The 24,262-nt window shown below is 42.4% G+C and overlaps 1 protein-coding gene across 1 annotated transcript in view; it reads right to left on the reverse strand.

Moving 5' to 3' along the window:
• FAM124A (family with sequence similarity 124 member A) overlaps window positions 1-24,262 on the reverse strand; it is a 42,305-nt gene that overhangs the window by 12,775 nt on the left and 5,268 nt on the right. The window contains exons 2-3 of the mRNA XM_040057289.2: window positions 18,772-18,803; window positions 1,925-2,664 (exon numbers count right to left, since the gene is read on the reverse strand). Coding sequence (XP_039913223.1) covers window positions 1,925-2,664; window positions 18,772-18,803 — 772 coding nt within the window. The remainder of the gene's footprint in view (window positions 1-1,924; window positions 2,665-18,771; window positions 18,804-24,262) is intronic.

Consider the following 24,262-nt stretch of genomic DNA (forward strand, 5'->3'; position numbering starts at 1 on the left):
AACAAGGAAGTTTCCCTTTGATTTAGCTGTAGAGCTCCACTTCTTACTGTACAGACTTGCTTAAAACCCATATACCAGAACCTAGTTTTCATGACTTTAAAGTGGCCTAAGTTAGATCCAAAGTCTCTGTTTTCCTTCCACTTTGCATATACTAAACTTCTTTTGCTTCACCAGACTCCCAGAGTGATAAATTCCATTTCTGTAACTTCATTCTCATTTGCCATTTTTTCTTCCTGTTCAGAATCATCATCCTCACCAAAAACAAAAAAGAAAATCAATTGTACTTGCAGGCCATACTTAGGCTGGTTTCTGCTCTTTTCTTTTGGTTCATATGGCTAAAATCTTATTCTAATCTTCTTTGCTCAGCAAGTCTCACTTTGCCTCTGTACTGCCTGGCATTTGTTACTTCTGAAAATTTGCTGGGTTTAAACCAAAAGTCCTATTTAGAAGCCCTTTTTTTTTTTTTTTTTTTTTTTTTTTTTTTTTTTTTTTTTTTTTTTAAATTTTATTTTACCCTTCCCTTCAATTTGCTTGAAACCAGTGTAAGGTCCTGCAAACCAAAGTTATATCACATAGGAAAAACCTCCTGAGACAGAACAGGGAAAAGAGGACATAGGTGACTGTGGGTGCTGCGTATAAGTTCAGTGATGATTTGTCAGCTTCAGTTTGCAACTTATCTCAGGCTAACACATTGCCTGAAGTGCAATTAGTAACCCTGACAAATTGGTTACTGTCTTAGCAGATGGGCAAGGAAGATGCCCTCCTCAGCCTTTTACAAATCAGCTCTGGCATGGGATTTCTCTGAGGGTGGCATCTGCAAAGCAGCATCAAAAGGTTCCACTACCACCTGGATGTGACTCACCAGAGCAGAGATGTCCTGTGTACCTGGAATTTCAGTCCCAGGAACTACAAACCTAGAGGCACTGTGCTACAGAATGTGGTACACACCTCTCTGCATTCTGGGAGGTCTGTATGGTGAAAGGATGGCACCCAAAATGCATCCTCGACAGAAACAGCTGGACAAGCCACATAAATGAAATACACTCCAAAAGAACACCCTCTGAAATCTGAACAACAGCCTTTTAAAGGTGAGGGACTGTGCTCCTTGATTTGAATGTAAGCAGCAATAAATACCTCTGCAGTGCACGAATGCACATTAACCTGGCTCTGGATTGCCACAGATACCCCTCTGCAGGGCAGGCAGCTATTAAGAGTTTGCTGCTTATCCTTTAATCTCCCTTGGATGTGGTGTAATGGAGCAGAGCATGCTGATATATTGCCCAGATATGGTGCCTACAGATGTCCTAACAAACAAACTCTCAGAAGTGGGTTATGAGCACTTGAGATTAGTTCAATAAGAGAGTCTGTGGGAATGTCTCTCTTAGGCTGCTCTTCAGGGCACAATTCTTTTCCTTCATCACCTCTCTCTTCATCCTGACGATCACTGTGCAAAAGAAAGATGCAGTTTGTCACCCAGTGATGCTCATGTCACCCAGAAAATAATGAGTACCATTAGAACTTCTGCTTGTCTTCCATAAAAGTGTCATAACTGAGAGCTATTTTAAAAGTCCCTGTCAGTTCTGTGCCCATACTTCTTATAAAACTACACTCACCAGCCATGATTTCTCCACTTGGGCTCATAATTCCTTCTCTCCTCGACTTTTTAAACAGCAATCTCATCTCACATCACTCTTAGCAGAAGCCAAGGTTGATTGATAGTTGGATAACATAATTCACTGCTTTTGTGGTCAGTTGCACAACACAGCAAGGGATTTCAAATTCTTTCTTCAGCAGTGCTGTCCTGGCTCTTGTTCCAAGGATAGAGCAAAAAATCAACCAACCAACTGGCAACTGGCAATGCAGGTTAAACTTTCCTGCACAAAACCAAGAAATGTGCCTCTATTTCCCTGTTTACTGAGCTTACCTGCAAAAGGATCCTATTTCCATCGTGGTCTTCTGTCTGCCACCTGCCTTCACTGATGGGGCTGCAAGGGTTGGGCAAGAGAGGTACAAGCTGCCCCACATCTTTTACTCTGAACTCCAGCACGGCTGACTCTGTCCTCACTGGAACTTGTCCCTTTGGGAGTTTTTTTAAAGAAAACTGAATGTCTATTTCCATGTTAGAATAGACAGGAAAAACACAAAAGTCCGCTTTTTTCTGACACATTGGTCTTTTCAGTATTAACTCATACAATTTCAAAATGTCCACAAAATTTTCATTCCTGCAGTATATGGTGAAGCGGATCATTTCTTTCCCGTAGTGCACTGGGCGAATGGCCCACAGAGGAGTCTCTGGAGCCAAAGTGTAAAAGTCTTGGCTGCATGGCATGTAAGGGAGGAATTTCCCATGCATTAACTCTGTGTGGTGGTAATGCCAAGGTGGCCGCTGAAAAGTTTCATGGAGCTGCAAGATGGGTTCTTCTCCGTACTCCTCTTGCAGGAACAGAATGACAGCGAGGGCTGGCTGACAAACACCAGCCTTGACCGGCTTCCTGCGCTTCCTGGGCACTCGTCTTTCTGAGACCCGAAACAGCTGGAGGTCTGGATGGATCCAGGCTAGAAGCTTATCAATGGCCTGCTGAAGAGTCTTGGATTCACCTGGGTCTGTGATGATATGTACACTAACAAGGAAAGGATCTTGTATGCCTTCCACCGAAAGTTCACCTGAAATATTAAAAGAAGTCCTTTAGGATTTGCAGCCAAGTTGACAACACTTATGTGACCCTTAAAGGAGAAACAGTCTATTCAGTCACAGTGGGCTTTTCTTTTTCTCCATCTCTCTGAATCTGACTTGTAGTAAACAACAACAACAACAAATGTACAATGGTATACAACCAAGAAAATAATCAGAAGGCAGAGAAAAATTTTGTGAAGTGTACCAAAAGAGTTGCTATTTCTCTGAGATAGCATCCAAAAGATGCTACTCAACATGCATCTCTGTGTTAGAAAAGACCTGTTCCATACAATTGAGAGGTAGGAAAGACAAAAGTACTGATGTAGAGTGGGGATGTAAGGGGCATTAATGATGTGCAGAATGATAAGGGTGGAGAGCGTTCATCACACCTTGTTTTCATTTTTGCCAATTGGCTCAGGGCATGGAAATCACACCATTGAACTCTGCTCTATCACCCTGACCCTGGAGTTTTACACACAGTTGTTTCATGTCCTGGAGGCAACTGTTCTAATAAGTAAGGGAACGTTTGTAGGGAAAGGCAATATCTTTTATTAGACCAACTGATACAGCAGGGGAAAAAACCCCAAAAAACAAAAAACAACAAAACAAAACCACACACACACAAAAACAAACAAAAAACAAACAAACAAACAAAACCCCCAAAAACAAACTCAAACAAACAAAAACGAAACAACAATAACAAAAAAACCAACACACCCTCCCCCTCACAACACTCCAGACAAACCTTCATCAGGCACACAGGACCTTCTTTAGGAAAAAATGTTACTTGTCAGTACAAATCCTGCACTGTTTATATCTTCAGACTGTCAAGGCTGTAATACTACTGCTTCAAGGTTTTCTTAAGATTAAGGGGAAGATTTGTAAAGGGAGGAGGCACAAAAAAATTACACTTACTCAGGGGAAAAAAGAAACCTCTAGTTAACCTTGGCAATGTTTGCAGGGGCTCTATCTCTTGTTTGTCCCTGAAACTTCTTTGATAGCCAAGCAGAGCAATGGCTAGTTAGAAGTCTAGGGAGAAAGTGTTACTTCTGTTCTGCTGGTGTTACATGCCAATAAAGAGAGGCATGGTGATCCAAGACAGTTTAATAAGTTATCAAGTAACCTTGATATTTTTGCTGAAATGGTTCCCCTTGTGTGGTACGCTGAAACCACCTCCATGTCTGAGACCCTGAGCTTGGGCACAAAGCCTAAATGTGAGAAGCCTTAGAAAGGCTTCCCAAGCTTTTCATTGTGCAGACCGCATTTAATAAGGGGATTGTCTCAAAGGCTATTCCCCCTCCTATTAGCAATCAGTACAAACCCCTCCCTCCTCCCTCCTGGCATCAGAACAACATTCTTGTAATACTTCACCAACTGCTTTAATGGAAAAGTAGCTTTGTGCAAGTAGTGTATTTTAGTTGCCTTTCAACATAGAATAGCTGCAAGACCCAGGGAAAATTTAGATGCAACTGCATAGCCTTGCAGACCGAGATGACTGGTAAACACAATGTCGGCCTCAATTTAGAAGCTGCAGAAAGATATGGCATACAGAGCAAATAGCAAGCCTGCATCTTGCCTAGGGGAGATAAAGAAAAACCAAGTAAGTAATCAAAAATACAATTACAGTAGAGTTCTCGTATCTCTGCATGAAATGGATGATGTGGAGTGACTGTCAGATGGCTAATGGAAGAAAAAAAAATGGAAGCAAAAAGAAAAACTGCGTCAGTATGTGGCAAGAGGCTTTGCTGTGGCAATCATTACTGGTAGGTAATTCTTTGAGATACCCCCTGTGGGTAGTCACAGTGTGGGAGAAAGACAAAAAGGTTGTGGGGGGAGGTCCTCCTGTGGTCCTCTACATCAGACAGCAGAACGGGAAAGAAAAAAAATTGCAGAGGACAGTGATTTAATAAAACCTGAAGCCTGATAACTATGCAGCCATTCATTTTCTAAGACTGGAATAGAAGATGTTCAGCTTTTTTCTCTCTCTGATTCCTTTGTTACACAAATGCTATCAAAGGCTGCAACAAGTGACAGGCTTGATATTTATGCATATAAATGACTGCAGCTCTGAATGAAGCCTGGGCAGAACAATGTGAAGCACAGAGACATCGTTGCTGTCAGCTTCTTGCTCTGCATTAAAAAAAATACAAAACATCCCTGAGCACGGCTTTTCTACCCTCCTGTTGCTCAGCATGGTGCATGGACACTGAATGGCTAAAGCATTTTTCAGAGTGGAGCCTTGTGGGAGCCAGAGTCAGCATTAGTATTCTGCAGCCATTGCTGCCTGTGCCCATCAGCACCAGATGCTCGCAGAACTGGCCTCAGAGGCACAGCACAAAGCCATCCTTAGGAGCCAGAGTTACACAGAGCAGAGCAAATCATCTCTTCCTTTTGAGCTAGCAGCAGCTATGTGACTGCAAGAGTTCAGCACATAAAGAGCTTCAGTTCTATTTTATGTTAGCACAGATGCTTTTACATGTTTCATTATGTGGCTCCTGTGCTCCTAAAATGGCAGCCCTTTCTGTTTGGGTAAGAAAAAGAGAAACTTAAGCAGAAATATGAGGCAAGGAGAAACCTTCCCTGAAATGACAATAAGTTGCAAATTGTTTCTATGTTGCTAACAAGTCTTCTTCCTTTACCTGACAAAGAAGGAAAGGAAACAACACCATTTCTCATGACACAGTTCAGTTTGCCCCGGGGCAAATTGTTACAGAAGCAAATGAAAACTCTGCATATGTATTAGCCTTCCTGTGTTACTAGTTAATCCCACAGAAAATATCAAAATGCTGAGGCATCAATTTGAAAATAAGCTTCACAGTTCTCACAGCTATTACGTTTTTTCTTTTCCTATGACAGAAAGGGATTAGGTCTCTTTGAGCTGGCAAAGCACTAACCTATCTAAGAGGTAATTATTACCAGGATTGAAAGAGTATTTTACAATTCTAAACTTTTTACTCCTCTGCTAGGTAGCGTTAACCACCTAGGAGATGTTAAAGCAGTCCGCCAAAATGCTGTGGAGGTTTTACACTTGACCTCTTAGAGCTAGGAGTGGAAGGTGGCCCTGATACTTTAAGATTGTATGGGTCCTACTCTACATATTTTGTTGTTGTTGTTGCTGACGCCACATTGCTGAGCTAAAATAAAGTCCTGCAAAGCAGAATGGCACTCCAGCCCTGTGGGTCTTCCTGCCCTCCTTTTCCTGCCCATAAACCAGGACATTTTCATCAGTAACACAATCTGAAAGAAAGCAGCGGGTCCTGTCAAGTCTACTTGTGCCAAGTACCTCATTTTGGTGAGTTCTCTGAAACTGACGCTGCCTGGGCTTGGGGACAAGCAGGACAGGTACCTACCTGTCTATCCCAGCTGTCTACAGCCCCTGCTGTGTGCATGGAGAGAGGCAGCCACCTCTGAAAAACCTGTGGGGGATGATCTTGCCTTCCTCATTCTTTTTGCCCACTCTCACTCTGTAGGGAACAGCAGCACCTGCAGAGGACAACCCTGTTGACATCCAGAGCTGTCTGCCTGGGTGGCTATGAGAACAGGGTCCGGTGAAAGGTGAAGAGAAGAGATCTGATGAGGAGCAGCTGAGGGAGCTGGGGATGCTTAGCCTGGAGAAATTAGCCTCAGGGCTGACCTTGTCGCTCTACAAGTGCCGGAAAGGAGGATGTAGCCAGGTGGAGGTCAGTCTCTCCTCACAAATAACAAGTGATCAGACAAGAGGAAATGGCCTCAAGTTGCACCAGCATTGGCTTAGACTGGGTATTAGGAACAATCTCTTCACCAGAAGGGCTGTCCAGCTTTGGAACACGCTGCCCATGGAAGTGGTGGAGTTCCCATCCCTAGAGGTATTTTAATGATTCTATGATCTACTGACACAAATACCCATGGGGTGAAGTGGAAAGCAGTGAGTCAAGGGGCTGGGGGGCAGCCACCACCTCTGAGAGGTGCCATAAGGACTCAGGTATCACTCTCGATGGCTGGGAAGGCAGGGCTCCTGACCCAAGGCAGTCACACCACCAAGTGGGTGTAAGGTGAGGATAGCAACCCCAGCAGCTGGGAAGCAGCCAGACTCATCTGCCGATATGGAGAACTGGATCTAACACTCCTTCTCCCTACAGTATGTATGCATTTAACTTTAACCCGTACAAGAATCAAAACATCCCTAGAGTTTTCTTCCACAACACCTGCATAACCCTAGGTTAGAGAAGTCTCCCTCTTTCATTTGCCTCTTGACCCTAGGTCTCTTGCACAACTTGCTCAAGCAAATCTCTGGCCATGACCTGGCAGTCTGGTCCCTCATCTACATCATGACATACCCAGGTTACATTCCCTCTGGAGATACCCTGAGCAAAGATCCATTCCTTCCCACGGCAGTGTTCCAATTACTTTTTTATTTCAGGAGAAGTCACCGCCTTCAGCAGCCTTGATGAGATCTGATTTTCCAGGCTTCTCCAGTGGACTAAACTCATCCCATAGCAGAGCTTAGGAAGGATATAGATACCTGTCTTCCTAAAATGTCTCTTCTCACACTGTGCTGGTGAAAGGGTGAACCAAAAGACCTCTCAGACTTTCCAGGTATTATTTAATGAAGAGTTACCTACATGGCCAAGGAAACCTGGTACGTTTTGTAAGATAGGATTGAATTTATAATGAAGCAATATTTTACCCAGACTGGTTCCTGATCCTAGATTGTGCATGTGAAAGACCATTTCCAAACTGTGGCAGATATTTTCAATTTTCTAGCCACATACATTTTTAATCTTTTATCCAGGAAACCTAGAGGAAATATCCAACCTAAAAATACTTGATTTTGTTGTTGTTTAGTTGTTGGTTTTGGTTGTGGGTTTGTGGTGTTTTTTTTTTTGTTTTTTTTTTTGGTTTGGTTTTGTTTTGTTTTTTGCTGACCAGCAATATTGCATTGAGAATCAGAACACTGGAACACAAACTTCCATTTTTTTCCTCTGCAGCATGCTGCTTCATGAGAATCAACACCTGAACCTGTCTTATGCCATACAGACCAGATTCTTCTATCGCTACATCAGGCAGTAAGACTTCAAATTTCATTAGATCAAATCGTATGATACAGTACCAGAGATGTAAATTGGGCAACGGGAGAGGTTCAGAGTGAATTTGCTAAGCTTCTGAATTGCAACTCCCATTAAGCAGTATTTAATTATCAAGAAATTACTGCTATTAGGAAGTAAGGAAATAATTCAAAACCCAGCATTACAAAACAGCATATTTTTTCACTGTTAATCAATCAAAATATTTCAACTGTGGGAATGTAAAATTTTCCAAAACACTATAAATAATGTCAGAAGATAAGGCATGATAGTATTTCCAATTAAAATTTCCCAGGATTACTACTGCACAGGAAGTACCAGTACTTCCCTTCTCCAATCACAAGTTGCAAAACACAAGTAAATGTCAAAACAGTGGCATTTCTCATTGAACAGGACCTTCACATTTTATCTGAGTCCAAGGCAAGAGTGATTTTTCATGTGTACTCATGGGCAGACACAAAGTCAGAGGCTACTTTCATAAAAAAGGATCACTGCTTTATGGGCAGCTGCAACAGAAGCAGTAACTGGACACCTCTGGCAGCAGAACCCACCGGCAGGTCGGTCATGCTTTGATGAATTATGCAGCATCAATAATCTTTTGAACAAGCAGGATGTGACAGATTCACCAGCTCCTCCATTCTCTTTCCCTGCTGTTTAATAGCATCTGACAAATGCAGGGCTGCTGGGTAATGTGCTTCTCAGCATGCCCTGCCCTGCACACCGCCTCAAACTCAGGAAGGACGTTCAGAAGCAAGAAGAAAGGGGATATTCTGCACAGCACAGTGCCGAGAGGAGAAACCTCTTTCATGTTCCCCTCAGGGCATCATCTCCCTGAGGAACTGCAGTTGAATGTTCTACAATGCCCACTCCTCCATCCATGCTAAGGAAGCATAGACAATGCACAGAAGACCAGCACAGCAAAGTGGTCAACCTGCTCCTCCAGTAGCTGTGGAACAGTAACAAAAAAACCCTGAGCAAAAAAAAGAAGCACAAAATTAGGCCCATTATCTCTCTGATGGAGATAAAAGGCCTTCTCTGGCACATTAATATGAACAGTCTTAGGAGGAGTCATTACTACCCTTAGTGTACAGCACTGCAGCCAGTCCTGAGGGAATTAATCTTGTCAACAACCAACACTTAATGCCCACAGAGGCCCTGCATGATCAAGCAAAGGCAATGGCATATCTAAACATTTGGTACATTTGCGTGTTAGATGGTAAAACGCTTGCTGAAACTCCCCACTGCGCTCTAGCTCCAGTGAATTTTCATCCCTCCCTCACCTGGGAGCAATTATCTTCTCCTGACCTGCCTAAGGGTAAGTTTTCACGATCAGTTTAAGCTGCTGTTGAAAGGGGCCATCTCACATCCTTCAACTCTCCGTGTACTCCTGCTGCCTTCCCTTCTGTTGGCCTGGGTGCTTGTGTAGCTACATTTCTTAAAATGATAATGCAACAAAACCTGGCAGTCCCCCTTCCATTTTCAGTCGGATGGTCTGTGGTGCCATCTCAGCCCTCCTCAGAGCCATGTGACCCTGATCTCCTCCATGGGAATCACAACTTTTGTGGCGCAGAGTGCTCCCATGGAAGGCTGTGGGCCTGATGGATATCCCTCCAGCACATGGCTGGTGGTCCTGGGCTCCTTTAGTAGCTCAAGGTGAGAGGCAGAGTCAAACCTCAGATAAGGCCCCTCACTCTGCACTGTATGCACTTCCATCGGGGGTGCCTCATCTGTGTGGGCCTACACACGTTACCTTGTTCCAGTGCATCATCTTGCTGTACTCCTTGTGCACAAGTGAGAAGTGGTTTTGTGGTAAGAGTTGTAGAAGAAAAGATCTTGAACTACATTATTATCATGTCTCCCATTATATTCTCTACAGCCAACTTCTCTGACTCCTTTATTCAGGCTGCTAACCGTTCATACCACGGCACAGAGTCAGTCACTCCTTAGGTCACAGATACGCTCTCAGCCCCCATTTCCCTCATCTCTTCACTCACATTGCCGCAGGTTTCTCACTTATCCCTTCACCACCTGGTAGCTAAGGAGCAGTTCATGCTTAGTATAAAAGGATATGTTTTCTGTGGGCCGGCTGTCCAGCTGTAGGTTAAAAAAATGGGTCCTAACGAACTCATATTTTTTTCTCCCTCTTGTCCCAGTGTATTTCATTCAGTTCCAATGAAACCTGTGGGAAGTTAGCATCTCTGTGAAGAAAGACGGCACAAGTTTACATCATGTTTCCCTTCAGAAAGAGGCTAAAAAAGAAAGGATGAGAATGCCATATTGTGTTTCTGGATGTGTAATCCCATGTCCCTGACACTTTTTGCAGGGTGTGCGTATTCCACCCAGGCTCTACGGAGCCTGGAGGCATGTCAAAGCAGAGGCTGTGTTTATTGTATATTAAGAACCCAATGAAAAAAAGGACTCCCAGCTCTGAGAAGAAAGTGCATGTGGTCTTCGTGCCAACAAACTTAGGAACCTACAGTGGGTGCTTTCACACCATGATTACAAGCAAGTAAACTGCTTAGCAATTCCTTACAAACACCCTGTAAGATAATGATTTTTCTGCCAATGCTCTGGGCTTCTCCATGAGCTCTTTATTTTGGCTGCCTGATGTTCTCCTCCAACAAAATAAGCTGAACATTATGTTACATCATTAGAAATAATCCAAATTTCAATTTAAAAACCCAACAGCCTTATCATCTACTTATCCTCTGGAGAGCACTGAAGTCTTCAAAACTTTCCTCAGCCACAGATAAGGATCATAGTTCTCGGCAAGAACCCAGACACTGATATTTGGTATTAATACCAGATTCTGTAGAGAGCAGCAATGTGTAAATCAATTGCAAGTTGTGTGTGTAATTCAATTACTACGTAAATAAATTACTACATAATAAAACTCCCATCAGCAACTACTAGTAAATCAAAAGCTGTAAAAAAACTGCATACAACACCATAGTTTTCAAAGTTCTCTGATTATAGGTATTGTGTTTTCTTAAAATTCCACTCCAGTGAAAAGCTGAGATTCTCAAAAATGTTTTTTATAAAAGGGCAGAAAGAACACCGCCTTAAAGAAAAACTCCCCAAAACACTCACACTTAAGAGGCTAACAAATTCAGTCCAACAATGAGCTCCATACCACACACAATGTACTTTAGTTAACTGAAAGTGTGATTTTATGATGGGCTTATGACAATTTAAGACTTTACTGCTGGCACTCTTCCCCCTACTATTCTCAGCTAAGTGTTTCCAGTGCTTCCCATATGTCAGGTCTAGACACGAGTTGAAAGAGTTGCTGAACATACTGAAAAGAAGCTCTCAGACTTCAGGAGTAATAAGGATTGTGTCTTCTGGTGGCAGTTAGAAAACTAGTTTGGCTAAAAATGTTAATTTTCAGACAGACATTTTTTAATCAGTCTGTGCTTTGGCACAAATCTTCCTGGTATCACAAAGATGTGGCAGGGAAAGCCAGCCAGAGAGGAGGCAGAAGTCACACTGAAACATCTACACTGAAGACGCAACCAAAGACAACATGGGATAGAACCCTGAGGCGTGGCCAAGCATTGCCATGTTTGTGTCTCTGTAGACAATGAACAATACAAGCATTACAGCAAAGGACCCATTTGGACTTAGCAGTAGTGGAAAATTGGTTTGAATCTCATAATCCTTCCAGCTGACAGCAGCGTGTGGCTCAAAGATCTACCCCTACCAGCTGATGGAAAAGGGAAGCAGGAATAGAAAGTGTGCTTTGTTGTCCATGCTCCACCCTGGTCCCCTGTGATGGTGGCCAGGAGTCACCTGGTAAACATTTCATTAATGTTTTATAAACTATAGATACAATTACATTTTTTTTCCCTAGACTATGAATCAACAAGTGTTGTACCAATAAAAATAAAGCAGGCAGAGGACATCTACTGCTCTAGAATGTGGCATGCGCTATTACCAAATGTCCCAGTCTCCACTAAGCATGCATAAACAAATGGTATTTATTTATTTTCAAAAGTTCAGATGAAAGAAAGTACCCCACGATAATGTACCGTGGCCATGAGGAAACTAACTGTTGGCATTGGCAACATTTAGTAGAAACTGCCTTAATAGCTTCAGCCTTCACAAGTGTTTTGTTATTTGACTCGGTGACTCAGATGTCTTTTCCTGTTCTATCCCAACTAGTGCCTCTGAGTCAGGAGTTGCCATGGGACAGATTTATTTTTCTAGCTTCCTTCTTTGGGCTTTAACAATTCAGACAGACATAGCAACAATTTCCAGATCATTCTCATCAGTGTACCAGCTGAACTTAGAGTGCCAAGAGCTTTCCTGCAACCCATTTCTCAGGGTTAAAATGCCCACTAAATGGCTGCCTTGCTCGTTGTGGTTCTCTGGGACAGCAGCAGTAACACTTCCACAGGGGGAAATTTAACCCACATCACCAAATAATCCAATTTAACTTTCACTGACATATTTCCTGTATTTTACTACAACTGTATGTCATACATACATGTACAACTGTATGTTGTACATACAACTGTATGTACAAGATTTTAGTACAACTGTATGGCACTCGATAGCTCAGTGCCTATCAAAGATTTCTTATGCTTCTGAAATATGCTTGGATTATTAAAAATGAGGATGTATTTGGTTACATGGGTTTGATTATGACTATGTAGGCTTAAAAAAATGAGCTAGAATAATATTCATATTGTCATTCATACACATTAGTCTTTTTAAATAACTAATCCAGTTTTCATCTGCTGTGTCTGTATGACAAGAAGACAAAAACCTGACTGCATGTGGTCAGAAAAGAGTACACAAAACAACTGCAAACAGTGTTTTGATAACTCTGGCCCAGTAACTGTTTAGGGTACACTTGCACATCCTTGATACAGAAATCCCAAGCTAGCACCAAGCCAGTAGAAAGTAATTAAGCCATGGGACACACAGCTTGGTGCTGTGATCCCAAAGAGCGAAACTCTGAATTAAAAAAAAAAAAACAACCAAAACAAAATGGAGATACACAGGTTACTCCAAGCCAGAAAAATCTGAACAGGAACTTCAGTCTTAACAAGGGCAATGCTATGTTTGTAGTCAATGCCATTTGGAATGCAAAAAACAAATCTAGGTTTGATTTCAAGTTTCACGCATTCTTTTGTGCATGTCCTTACACATGGCTGTGCCTCATCTCTAGAGGTGCTCTCCAAGCTCAACTCTCTGTGGATCAGTACTGTACTTTTCCATCCTGTATGCAAGCATTTGGTCCTTCATCGCAGTGGAATCTGATGACAAGCAGCTACATTAATGTTTTGCACAGCCAAAGACTGCTAGGTTGCACATACCAGTGACATTTTCCTTCTTCACCCTGCCACACTGGGAAGCAGCATTGCATTTTACCCCTGGCATCATAACACGAGCCAGACAAGATATGCAGAAGATGTATTATATTTTCCACAGCTTTATTTTCCACAGGAGCTGACACTTCAGATTTCATTACTATATAAAACACCTGAATTTGCTACACTGACAGATGCTGCAGGCTAAGACTCTACATGATTTGGGTCCAATTTTCTCTTGCATTTTTCCTCATACCTTAATTAGCCTTCCTTTTATAATAACACCTTCTGGATATGCAGGATGATGCTGGCAAGCCTGCTGTAAATTGTTTTTATAATTGTATTTAATACAGCCTATTGCCAGCCATTGCAAAAGCTTCTCTGTTCTCTATGGAAATAAGAGACAATATACCACAGTGTATCTTTGTATAGCAATTAAAAAAAAAAAATATTATATCCTTACACTCATTAAATCACATTGTTTGGAGAAACAGACTTAAAAGATATCCAGTCCAGCAGTGCCTGGGTCAGAATCAATCAGAACTAACCTAACTTAAAGCAGGCAACTATATTATGTAGTTTAAGATTTGTGACAGATTTTTCAAAGCCAAAATCAGACCCACTCCCCTTCCTGCTGCCGGTTACTTTTCATCACCTTTAACAGTTCACTGAAGACAGATTTTGAATTGATACACAAGTAACAGGAAGCCATTTCTCCCTGTGCTTTTGTTACAAGGCATCTTGTGGTGGGTTGACCTTGGCTGGACACCAGGTACCCCCCAAAACGACGCTATTGCTCCCCTCCACAGCTGGGCAGGGGAGAGAAAATTTAATGAAAGTTTCATGGGTTAAGGACAGGGAGAGATCAGTCACCAATTACTGTCATGAGCAAAACAGACTTGGTTTTGGGAAACTACTTGAATTTATTACCAATCAGAATCAAAGTATAATGAGAAATAAAACAAATCGTATAAACACCTTCCCCCACCTCTCCTCCCTTCCTGTGATTAAGTTTACTCCCAATTCTCCACCTCCTTCCGTGCAGTGGCACATAGGGATGGGAAATGGGGGCTACAGTCAGTTCACCAGCATTTCTGCTGCTGCTTCCTTCTTCGGGAGAGGAGTCCTTCCCCTGCTCCAGGGTGGGGTCCCTTCCGTGGGAGAGAGTCCTCCATGAACTTCTCCAACGTGAGTCCTTCCCACAGGCTGCAGTTCTCCACCAGCTGCTCCAGCATGGGTTCCTTCTGTGGGGTGCAGGTTCAGGAGCGGGCTCCAGCGTGGGCCCCCATGGGCTCACAAGCCCTGACCTGCTCCAGCACGGGCTCCTCTCTGCAAGGCTCTGCAGGTTCTGGCAGCAGCCTCTCTAGTGTGGGCTTACCACAGGGTCACAAGCCCGGGGAGCCAACACAGATGACACTGACAAAATGTTGACCAAACCTTGACCAAATTCCCAAACAAAGATCTGAATTTATACCAGCGTAGGAACAGGATATCAAACAGAGCATTTATTAAAAAGAAACACGTGCAGTAACCCACATATTTTATGTCTGCCAAAACAAACTTTCTTGCGCTCAATTTCGAGAACCAGAAAGTGGGTGAAATTCCGTGGGTATGTGCAACACGGAAATAAAAATTTTAATACCCCAGCTCTCAGGTTTACCACAAGAGAATATGAACACCCTCATATGAATATGAAGGACTCAATTGTTTCCTAGCTGCTAAAGGAAAGGCGGGAGAGCAGGGAAAGGAGAATTACTGGCTTTCTAACTGCAAAGCAGGTGAGTGACAAGTCCTTTACTTCACTGAGAAGCACAACCTGAACTATTGCATGCTACAGGGTTCTATAATTTCAAGTGCTCTAAAATCTTCCAGAAATGTGCATCTTATGCCATAGGACTGGTTTTAGATTTCATTTACCAACTTAGCTGGACCAGTACAAATGTGTACTGACTACCAGGCTAAAAATGGCTAAGGGGGAAAAAAGAAAAGAAATCACTTCCACAATCATTTCTAAGACAACCTGGTTACATTGGCTTCAGGGCTGACTAGGTGTGGAATACTTCAAATCACAGAATCCTTACAGTTGGAAAATACCTCTAAGATTATTGAATCCAATCATTAACCCAGCACTACCCTGTTCACCACTAAACCACATCCTCAAGTGCCACATCCACACAGTTCCAGAGATGGTGACCCCACCACTCCCCTAGGCAGCATGTTCCAATGTCTGACCACATTTTCAGTGAAAATGTTTTTCCTAATATCTATTATAAACTTCCCCTGGTGCAATTTGAGGCCATTTCCTCTCATCCTTTGTGAATGCTACAAATGACAAAAGTCATGTTTCAAAACGTCTATTTCTGGTTTGGGTCTTTCTGAGGAGCCATTATCATCAATACAAAGATTAAGCAGAAGAGACAATAAGCAGCCTCCATCAAAACTCCTCGTCCCTAGTTGAAAATCATCCCTGAAATGGATAAGCTCAAAGCAATCTGAAGATAATTAAAATTATGATGTACAGAGACTGTTGTTTACTGTGTCACATTAATTAATTACTTCTTTGTGATTCTGACTGTCTGTATCCATATGCCACATATGGTATTTACATTTTGGCATTATGTAGTACTTCAGGTCCCTTCTGTGGGTGTAAAGCACCTAGCATAATTCTCTCTCATATCGAATTAGGGATTCCTAATGGTAATCAAAAACCATAATTGAAAAGGTAATTGAAAATATGAGGAAAAAGAAGGTTAATACATTTCCTAGATTAATGAAGGGCACGCCAATAGGAAAAACATCCCAACAAGACAAAGCACTCGTCGTCCTAAAGAACAAAGTAAAAAAAAAAAAACATTTCTTCTCACTGAAATCACACTGCTGAACCTTTGAAAGCTGTAATACCTCCAGATACCTTATCCTACAGACAGGTTTGTGTGACCTTTTTACTCAACTCAATAAGACGAGGCTAAGTGGCACACAGTCACCCTGACAACAGCCAGAGTTTGCACAGCAGGCACCTGCTGCCTTTTCTTGCCGAAATACACACACTCTGCAAATGTTGGTACTCTTCCCCAAATTGTCTTCTCTACAAAACCACAAACGCTTGATGAATGCTGCCAGTAAAAAAGTGTTTTTAGTTGTCTGAAGCTGGGACACAAGGGCAAAGGAGAAAAGAAGTGAGAGGCTGCCTAAACCCCAAGATCCAACCAATCCACCAGGCGGGGCTTTGAACTGCTGAAGCAGTACACTGACCACAATAGCTGCTGCCATGTGCTCAGGGACAAAAATGGACTAGAAATTAGCACATAATGATCCTGCCACTGCCACTTAGCAGCCAATGAGGTTTTACTTCTGACTTGGGGGGTCTGGAATTCCTGTACAACGTAGCATTGGTGCCAAGTCTTGCAGCTTGCTCAGCTGCTGTGATAGAAGCTGTAGTTGATTCACCTGCTAAGTCTTTCTTAACCTTTTCTTGGTATGTCTGTGGAAAACCATTGTCCAGAGTTCACTTTCTGGGGTTAATCCAGAAAGTGAAAAGATTATTTACTTGTTAGACACTGAAATTGGAATCCCATTGGTGCCACCAAATAGGACCCCTGTAAAACCAAATCCTTCTTGTTTAGATAAACTCCATTAGAACAGGACCTTCAAGTGAAGCAGCTGCAGGTAATGGAGATTCTTTCTTTCTTAATTTATAACACTTACTTTGTGCTACACTAGGGCCTAACAGCATCATTGACTAGACTGCTTTCTGTACAGTGAATGATACCACTTATTGAATCTTTTCCCCAAATTAAAAAGTCCAAATCACCTTTTATTTTCAATCTCTCTTCTCCAACAATCTTTTTTAAAAATGCATTACATACCCACTACCAGCCTCCGAAAGTATTTCTATTTTACCAAAATTCTTCTATGTAACTGCTGCTGTCACTGTTGCAGTGCCTGACCAAACCAACCACACAAACCCCTCAAAAGGCAAAGTTAAATGCTTCCACTTGTGAAGCTGTATCACTATAATTTGCCTTGGAAGCAGAAGAGAGAAAGAAGGAGACTTTTCTGTCTCCTGAACTCGTGTGTCTTTGCTGGAATGATAATACCTCCGTGTACTGACAAATTACTGGTGTTGAAACGCAACGGCAGCGGCCACATACACTGGACAGCAGTGGCCGGCAAGACACTGAGGAGACCATGGTTAACATGACACACTGTAGCTGCCACGTAACAAAACATTCATTCCCCTTAGAAAGGCCTCATTTAAACCAAGGCTCACGAATATAATTTGTAACCTTTATTTGTAAAATGCACAGCGGTCATGCAAAGTTGTTTAGGGAGTCAACCCAAGTTTTTAAATGAGATATACTCTACTTGCACTGTGCTTTTTGAACTAATCTGCCTCCATTAAGAAAGTAACTGTGAATCACTACCCAAAAAGTGGAGGAAGTTGGCAGTATATTCCCCAAGACATCGTCTGAAATTGTCAGCTGAGAAGGTGGCGTGCCACACATCCGGTGTAACCAAGCAAATCCAATATGCTTTCACTATCACAGAGAAGCTGATTGTCTGGATTTTGCTTCTCAATCATTTCAAAAACTATGCCTGACAGTGAGAATCCAGAAATCTATTTAAACAACAGAATTCAGGAAAAAGCTGCACCAAATTCCCTTTTTTTTCAGATACACACACACCGAGCAGATGGAGGAACGACAGCGAGTTCCTTGCTAGTCACATCAGCTCAGGAGTCAGACATTACGAATGCTGTCTCATCCAGCTCTTGTTGAAATCAATTAAAGCCCTTCAGTGAAGACCACAGGAGATGGAAAATAACCCTCTCCACACTTCAGCCAGAATGTGTGAATGAGAGAAAAACTGACAGCTTTCTTCCCCTCTGATTTTCATGGTGCTTAAAGATCCAGACTATAAAACACAACTTGTCATCTGGGAATTTTTGATGTGCTTGCTTGGCATAAATAAAGCTCATGTCCATGTGTGAATCAGGAAGACAGACGTCATTTTACACTTGGACAAGGAGAGATACCAGCAGTCATGCATGAATAAGCATTACTGCATTTCAAAGTGCTGCCGATGCAGTGTGTTCTACAACTAAGGAAGTAAATGGAGTGAAAAAGTGTTCCTGGTTGCTTAAAAAAATCATCATTTTGCATTGGTGAAAACTGGAGAAAAAATAATATAGACACAGCAATTAGTCTTCTATTAGTTGGATAACCTAAAAATCAACTGGCATTGTAAATATCTAGAAAGACTGTGGCACTTACTAGGGCATCTACCATCTCTGAAATAAAAAACTGACTTCACCAGAGCTGCTCAGAAGTGCTTTGTTGGCATCAGCTTACAATAATCATTCAATTATTCCTGCATTTCCAGCTCTAATGACATTCATCACTGCAAACTCCTTTGGCCTGAGGGCCCATTCACATTGGCCCACACAGTGTCTATAGATTTTGTTCTCATTTTGCCTTGCATCCTTGTAAGCGCCAATGTTTAGGACTTCACACATGGTTTGTATTTTGGTCATAAATATTAAAGCGGTTTCATTTTCTACACTGTTTCTAGACATAGATGCAAGAAGAGAAGGAGTGGAGGCTTAACTGTGTCAAAGTGAACTCTGTCAACAACACCAGGTTAATAAATATTAGCAAGCAGAACAAAAGAAAATATAATAATCAATTTAAAAAAAGAATCTCAAAGTTATACTCACTGCTGGTAGAGGACATACGGCTGTACTCAGACCTGCAAGATAAAGATTTTAATTAGAATGTATCAAATCAAAAAGACATAATGAAAAATTCACCAAAAGTAACACCCTTGGTGCCTATTGAAATCATTTGATGCCCATTTAGCACTATTTTTGTACGAAAATAATAACTGGAACAGGTTTTGAATGCTGCTTCCAAAAAACTGGCATCTCATGTGAATTTTTAAAATATGTAAATAGAATGAGTAAAGTAACTATGGTTTTATCTTGGGGTTATTCATGCTACCTAACTCTAGGTGTGAAAATAAAAGCTCAGAAGGCTCTCTGTAAGGAAGAAATAGCCTGCTGCAGACACAGGGTAGGAGTACAAAGTCTACTAGACTTTGACTCAGCTTCTCTCCTTCCTCACTTTATAGCCTCTAAATGCTGCTTTGCAGATTATGTTTTTTTGGAGTTATTTTGATGAAAGCTCTATTTGATGAGCAGAATTTTTATACTTCTACAGTCACAACTGTCAGAGAAGAAAAAAAAAAGAATGCCAAAATATAAACATTTAGATGACAAAGCTTTTCACTTTAGTAGACCCATTTCCTCTTGAAGACGTCTCAATAAAACTATACAGCCATTGATTCTAGCTGAGTGCATACTGGATTACCTGTGAGAAAGTCAGAGCAGATGAGTATTTTGAGCAAAAGTGTAGTTAATTTTTTTGGCTGCATATAACCCCAAACTCCTGAAAACCCCATACTGAGCTGATTAAAACATAGCCCACTTATGTCCTGAAGATTCAGGAAAAAATAAGATAAAACAAACTTGCCATCGCTTAATATTTAAGGAGAAAAAAAAATCATTTCCACTGCCGAGGCTCTACCTGTGACCTTTGGGTGTTTGGGTTTGGAGTTCGCAGCTACAGCCTCTACCCTCACGATTGTTGGGTCCCTAAAATAGACCCCATGCACCAGAGCACTCTGCCACCATAAACACATGGCACATGTGTCCTGCAGTGGTCTGAGCAGGCAAAGTGCTTGGGGAGCCCTGACACAGCCCTTGGATTCAAACCTAAATGCCTGTTTTGCATAACAGCTGTAGCAAGTTTGCAACATTGCTTTAAATTAAAGAAACCATGTGAGCCTTGGCTCCCAAGAGATGTGTGGAAGTAGATGCCATCTAAGCATATTCTCTGGACACCCTCATACTCTAGGCTCTCAGGCAACCAAGGGAGTAAAGGACATCAATCCCACATATCTGTAGTATCTGCTTTTGATTTTAATATGGACATACCTGTGCAAAGCCATTACAGTTATCCCCATATTTTACAGTTTTGCACTCAGTACTCTGTAGATCAGATGCCAAAAGTACTGGTTAGGTGAGAAGATGATGAGGAACTACCCCCAACTCTTGCCAATCCTGCTGGACTAGTGAAAGATGACAGAACCTGAATTTTTCACATTTTTCATGAAAAGGGCTCACCAATACCATCAAGTTTTCATAGGTTTTGGAAAAGATCTGGGCAATGCTGGGTAAAAGCTGCAGGTGGGTGCTTGCAGCTCTCACTCTTCTTTGCTATTCCTGTACCCCCAGTAACTTTGATAAGGCCATGGAGCAAGGAAACATCTTTGTCCCACTGGCAAACACCACAGGTTTAGGTCATTAGCAGCCACTCTCAGGCACCCCATACAGAGCTGCACCTCCTCAGCATCTCCTCTGTGAATCAAGTGCTACCCCACATCCAATCACCCCCAGGACCCTTATGCAGCTAGGAAGGGCAGAGGCAGTAATGACACTGTTGTCCTGAATGTGGGCTCCCTGCCCCCTGTGCAGCACCAATTCACGCACCAAGATGAGTTATTCCCATTTCTTTTGTCTAGTTTGTGCAAAGCAGGGAGCTGGCGTGGCTCACCACAGGCTGGCTCCCTGATCGTCAAAGCTCCACAGCACTCCTATCTTCCAGCAAGCAAAGGAATCAGGGGTCATTGGCTACCAGTCACAGAGATCTGCTGCTGAGCAGCGTTCTGCCTTTGACTGGCCACAGGATGCTCTCACTTCCCACGCCAATGATCAGCCTGTCTCCTGAGTCACTGCGTCTCCTGAGTCACTGGGCTGGGAGTCGGTGGTCATGGTGTCCCCCCAAAAAATTGCTTTCTACTGAGCTGACTTCAGCACAGCTGCTGAAATTAGTTGGCTTTGTTAGTTTCTTCCTTATCTTGTGAGTTCTGCCAAATGTCCTTGTGGCCCGTGAATTCTGCGTTCTTTGTGCCCACTATCAGCAGCACATCCCTCTCCCCAAGCTTTGCTAACCTCACCCTAGATCTGAGACCACCGAAGCACATCAAGCCCTAAAATTTACCAAGGCAATTCTACTGACTGATAAATTCTAATTTATCTTTCTAATACCTGGACATCAATATAAGCAGAGAAGGAGACCTTCCAACTGTTCAATGGGCAATGTACACACCACTGGTCTGGCTCTGAACAAGGACCAAGGGGAAGTGATGCCAGGGGCTGGCTAAGGTGCTATGCAGGCCATAAAACCACACAGTATTTTCAGCAGCAAGTCACATCAGTGTCACTTGACACCATGTATATTTGAAAGGGTGTGAAAACTGTGTAACATGTCACTCTTCAGAAGCATAGAGGCAAGCAATATACATCCAGCTGCCTCCAAGCATCCCAAGCAAGGATTCATTTAGTCTGCAGTTCTGTTTGAAAACAGCCTGGGGCTGTCCTTCAGTGTGTCTGTGTTCAGCAGTTGGCAGCTAATTCAAAATTAATCTGCACTGCTTGTATTTCGGATGGAAGGGAGACAACATTTTGTCTTTTGCTTACTGCAAGTTGGAACAGCATATCTATTACTTCACACTGCTATTTTATTATCCCAAAGTGCTGCAGGCACATTATAGGACATGGAGAATTAATGAGTCCTTAACTGAGAGTGTACATGCAGGACTTGAAAAATGAAACAAGAGGAAAAATAAAAAGATGGGGGGTGAGAAAGGAGGAGACAACAGTGTGCTTGGAGACTAATTGAACAGACGCATCTTAATAGACTTTAGAATTGTATTGCAGGAGTTTTTTTGTAGTTCTAATATGGTTCAAGCTAATATTTAATTCATGTTTGTTGCATAACCGACATCTACAAATTAAAAAAAAGGTAATTAGGCTCAAAGGCTTATGTCAACCTCAGATACCGAAATGTGGGCTGTACCCTCCCTAAGCTGTCTTTATTGTCAGTAAAAAGAGAGGTCTGAAGTACCTCTTTCTAGCTGTTTTCTGATCAAGAAGCCTACAGAAACCACATTTCTAATGTAGAATCCTAGACCATGTGTCTGAAACCAAAGGGGATGGAATATGAATCTCTCTGTGTGTTCTCAGGGACGACCTGAATCACCTTTTGTTCTCCCTCCAGCTCCTTTCTTTGTCTTTAATCTAGTCCTTGAGAACAGCAACAAAAAAACCCAAACCAAACAGTGCTAGCAAAATCACTATAGTTCTCAAAATATTAGAAGAAACCATTCAGATTCATGGCATGCATTGGTAAGTGGCTTATAAGTTAATTTTTTTTTTTCTTTTCAGTCAGCTATTTAGGACAATCAATTCTGAAGTTAGTATAAGTCTTTTAAGCTTTTTAGACAGGCACACACAACATTCCCTTTGACAGAATCATGCATTAGAAAAATCAAGTACTGAAATAAACATCTCCTGGGGCATACAAGCTCTGTGGACATCAAGTAACTGTGTTCCTTTCTGTTCTTTTCATTCCTGTTCTAAACATCCTGAGTATTGTCTTGTATCATTTCCCTCTGGAGAGGATTTTTCCGACAGGATAACCCAAGAGTAAAGCTTTAATGGTGGGACCTGGGACCACACTGGGGCTCAGAGGTTCCAGGCCTATTACGTGGTCTCGCAGCAACCTATTTCCTCTGATAGATGTCAGATTATAGATAAAAGGGAAAAAAAAACCCACGACAGAAAGTGAACAAATAGAGGACTGTTCCCTTTATAGACACATAATGAGAAGAGAAATTATCAAACAGGATATTGAAACAGTGTAAGGTACTGAAAAGAAAGGCTTATAGCTCAGTCAAAAGACACATCAGTCTGCAAAGAATGTGCACTCAATGGTCAGCCCACCAGCAAAGAGGAGCTGTGAAGATGTCAAGAGACACTAAAATAGGAAGGTAGAAGCCTGAGATAAAGGTGGAACCTCAGTTCCCATTACTACATTTGAAGGATCAGACTTGAGCATTATTAGACATGGTAAGAGCATCAGGAGCACAAAAGATATTGAACAATCCTCTGAGATCAGTGTGCACCTCTCACTGCTGATTAGTGATACAGGGCCTCAAAATATCTAAGAGTGGAAAACATTCCACTGAGTACCAGCAAGAAGTTTCTGGTGCAACTTGCAGTTGCTGAGTGTGGTCCATAAAAACACTGTAAGCCTGTTCCTTTGGGTAAGAACAGGGCTGTTTCACAGCTCTGCTCGCACAAGCAGTGCAGCTACTCCAGCATCACAGGGCGCTTGCGTTCCTTGGGTGCACTGATCAGCCGTGGCACAGCACCACGTTAACACAGCTACAGCACTGCCAGCTGCAGCCACGAGCAAACGCTCCCAAGGGAGCTGCCTGGGACTGAGGCCAAGTGCCGTGAAACAGTCTGCACTGGTACCAGCAAAACCTCACCCTCCGAAACATCCTGGCAAGTGGTCTGCTGGGAATGAGCCCTGAGCCACGGCAACGGGGCAAAACAAGCTCCGGGCCCACGGTAGAGCATACCCAGGAAAGACATGGGATAGAGCTAGATGGGCCCATTCAAACTGATGCCATCTAACCATTTTAAGGATTCAACAATATGGACAACTCTGTCCTGTGCTCAGGGACACCCCTACCAGCTGTTTAATGCACTGGCACGGCTGGAACCAAGGTCTCTGAGCTTGCAATATCTCCAAAGTCAGCCTACTGTGTAAAACAAACACATCTCAAGCAATTCTAGCGAAATACTGTACCCAAATAATCCTGTGGTCTCCATTGTAAGGGCTCTTAATCCCACTCCCCAAAATGAAATAATAGAAAGTTCACAGTCTCTTCTTTCTGCATCCCTTGCTTGCCTAGGACTGATGGAATGGAACCTGCTGGATTCACATTTCCCACTCCTTCTCTACCTAGAGTTGTGGCACATTTCACTGTTTCATAAAAAGTACTGTATTTAACAGCTTCTTTTACTTGCCTCCCTCAGAAAATGCTTTAGAGGGCACACGGGATAAAGCCCCAAGCATGAATTAGAAGATTTGGCTTTTATAGCTCCATCCTGGGTTTCTTCTCACCAAATTCCTTCAGGCCAGGTTACAATCTGCTTCACTAATACCAGTCCAGCACAAATCTGTTACCCTCATCGTACTTCTGCTTGTGCAGTCAAGGTGATTGAAATGGAATTACACACAGCAACTTATCTCTAAACTCCTTGCTCTGGATTTCCAGGAAAGTGACAATGACAG

Source organism: Hirundo rustica, chromosome 2 (assembly GCF_015227805.2).
Source record: "Hirundo rustica isolate bHirRus1 chromosome 2, bHirRus1.pri.v3, whole genome shotgun sequence".
In the NCBI taxonomy this organism is placed as follows: domain Eukaryota; kingdom Metazoa; phylum Chordata; class Aves; order Passeriformes; family Hirundinidae; genus Hirundo; species Hirundo rustica.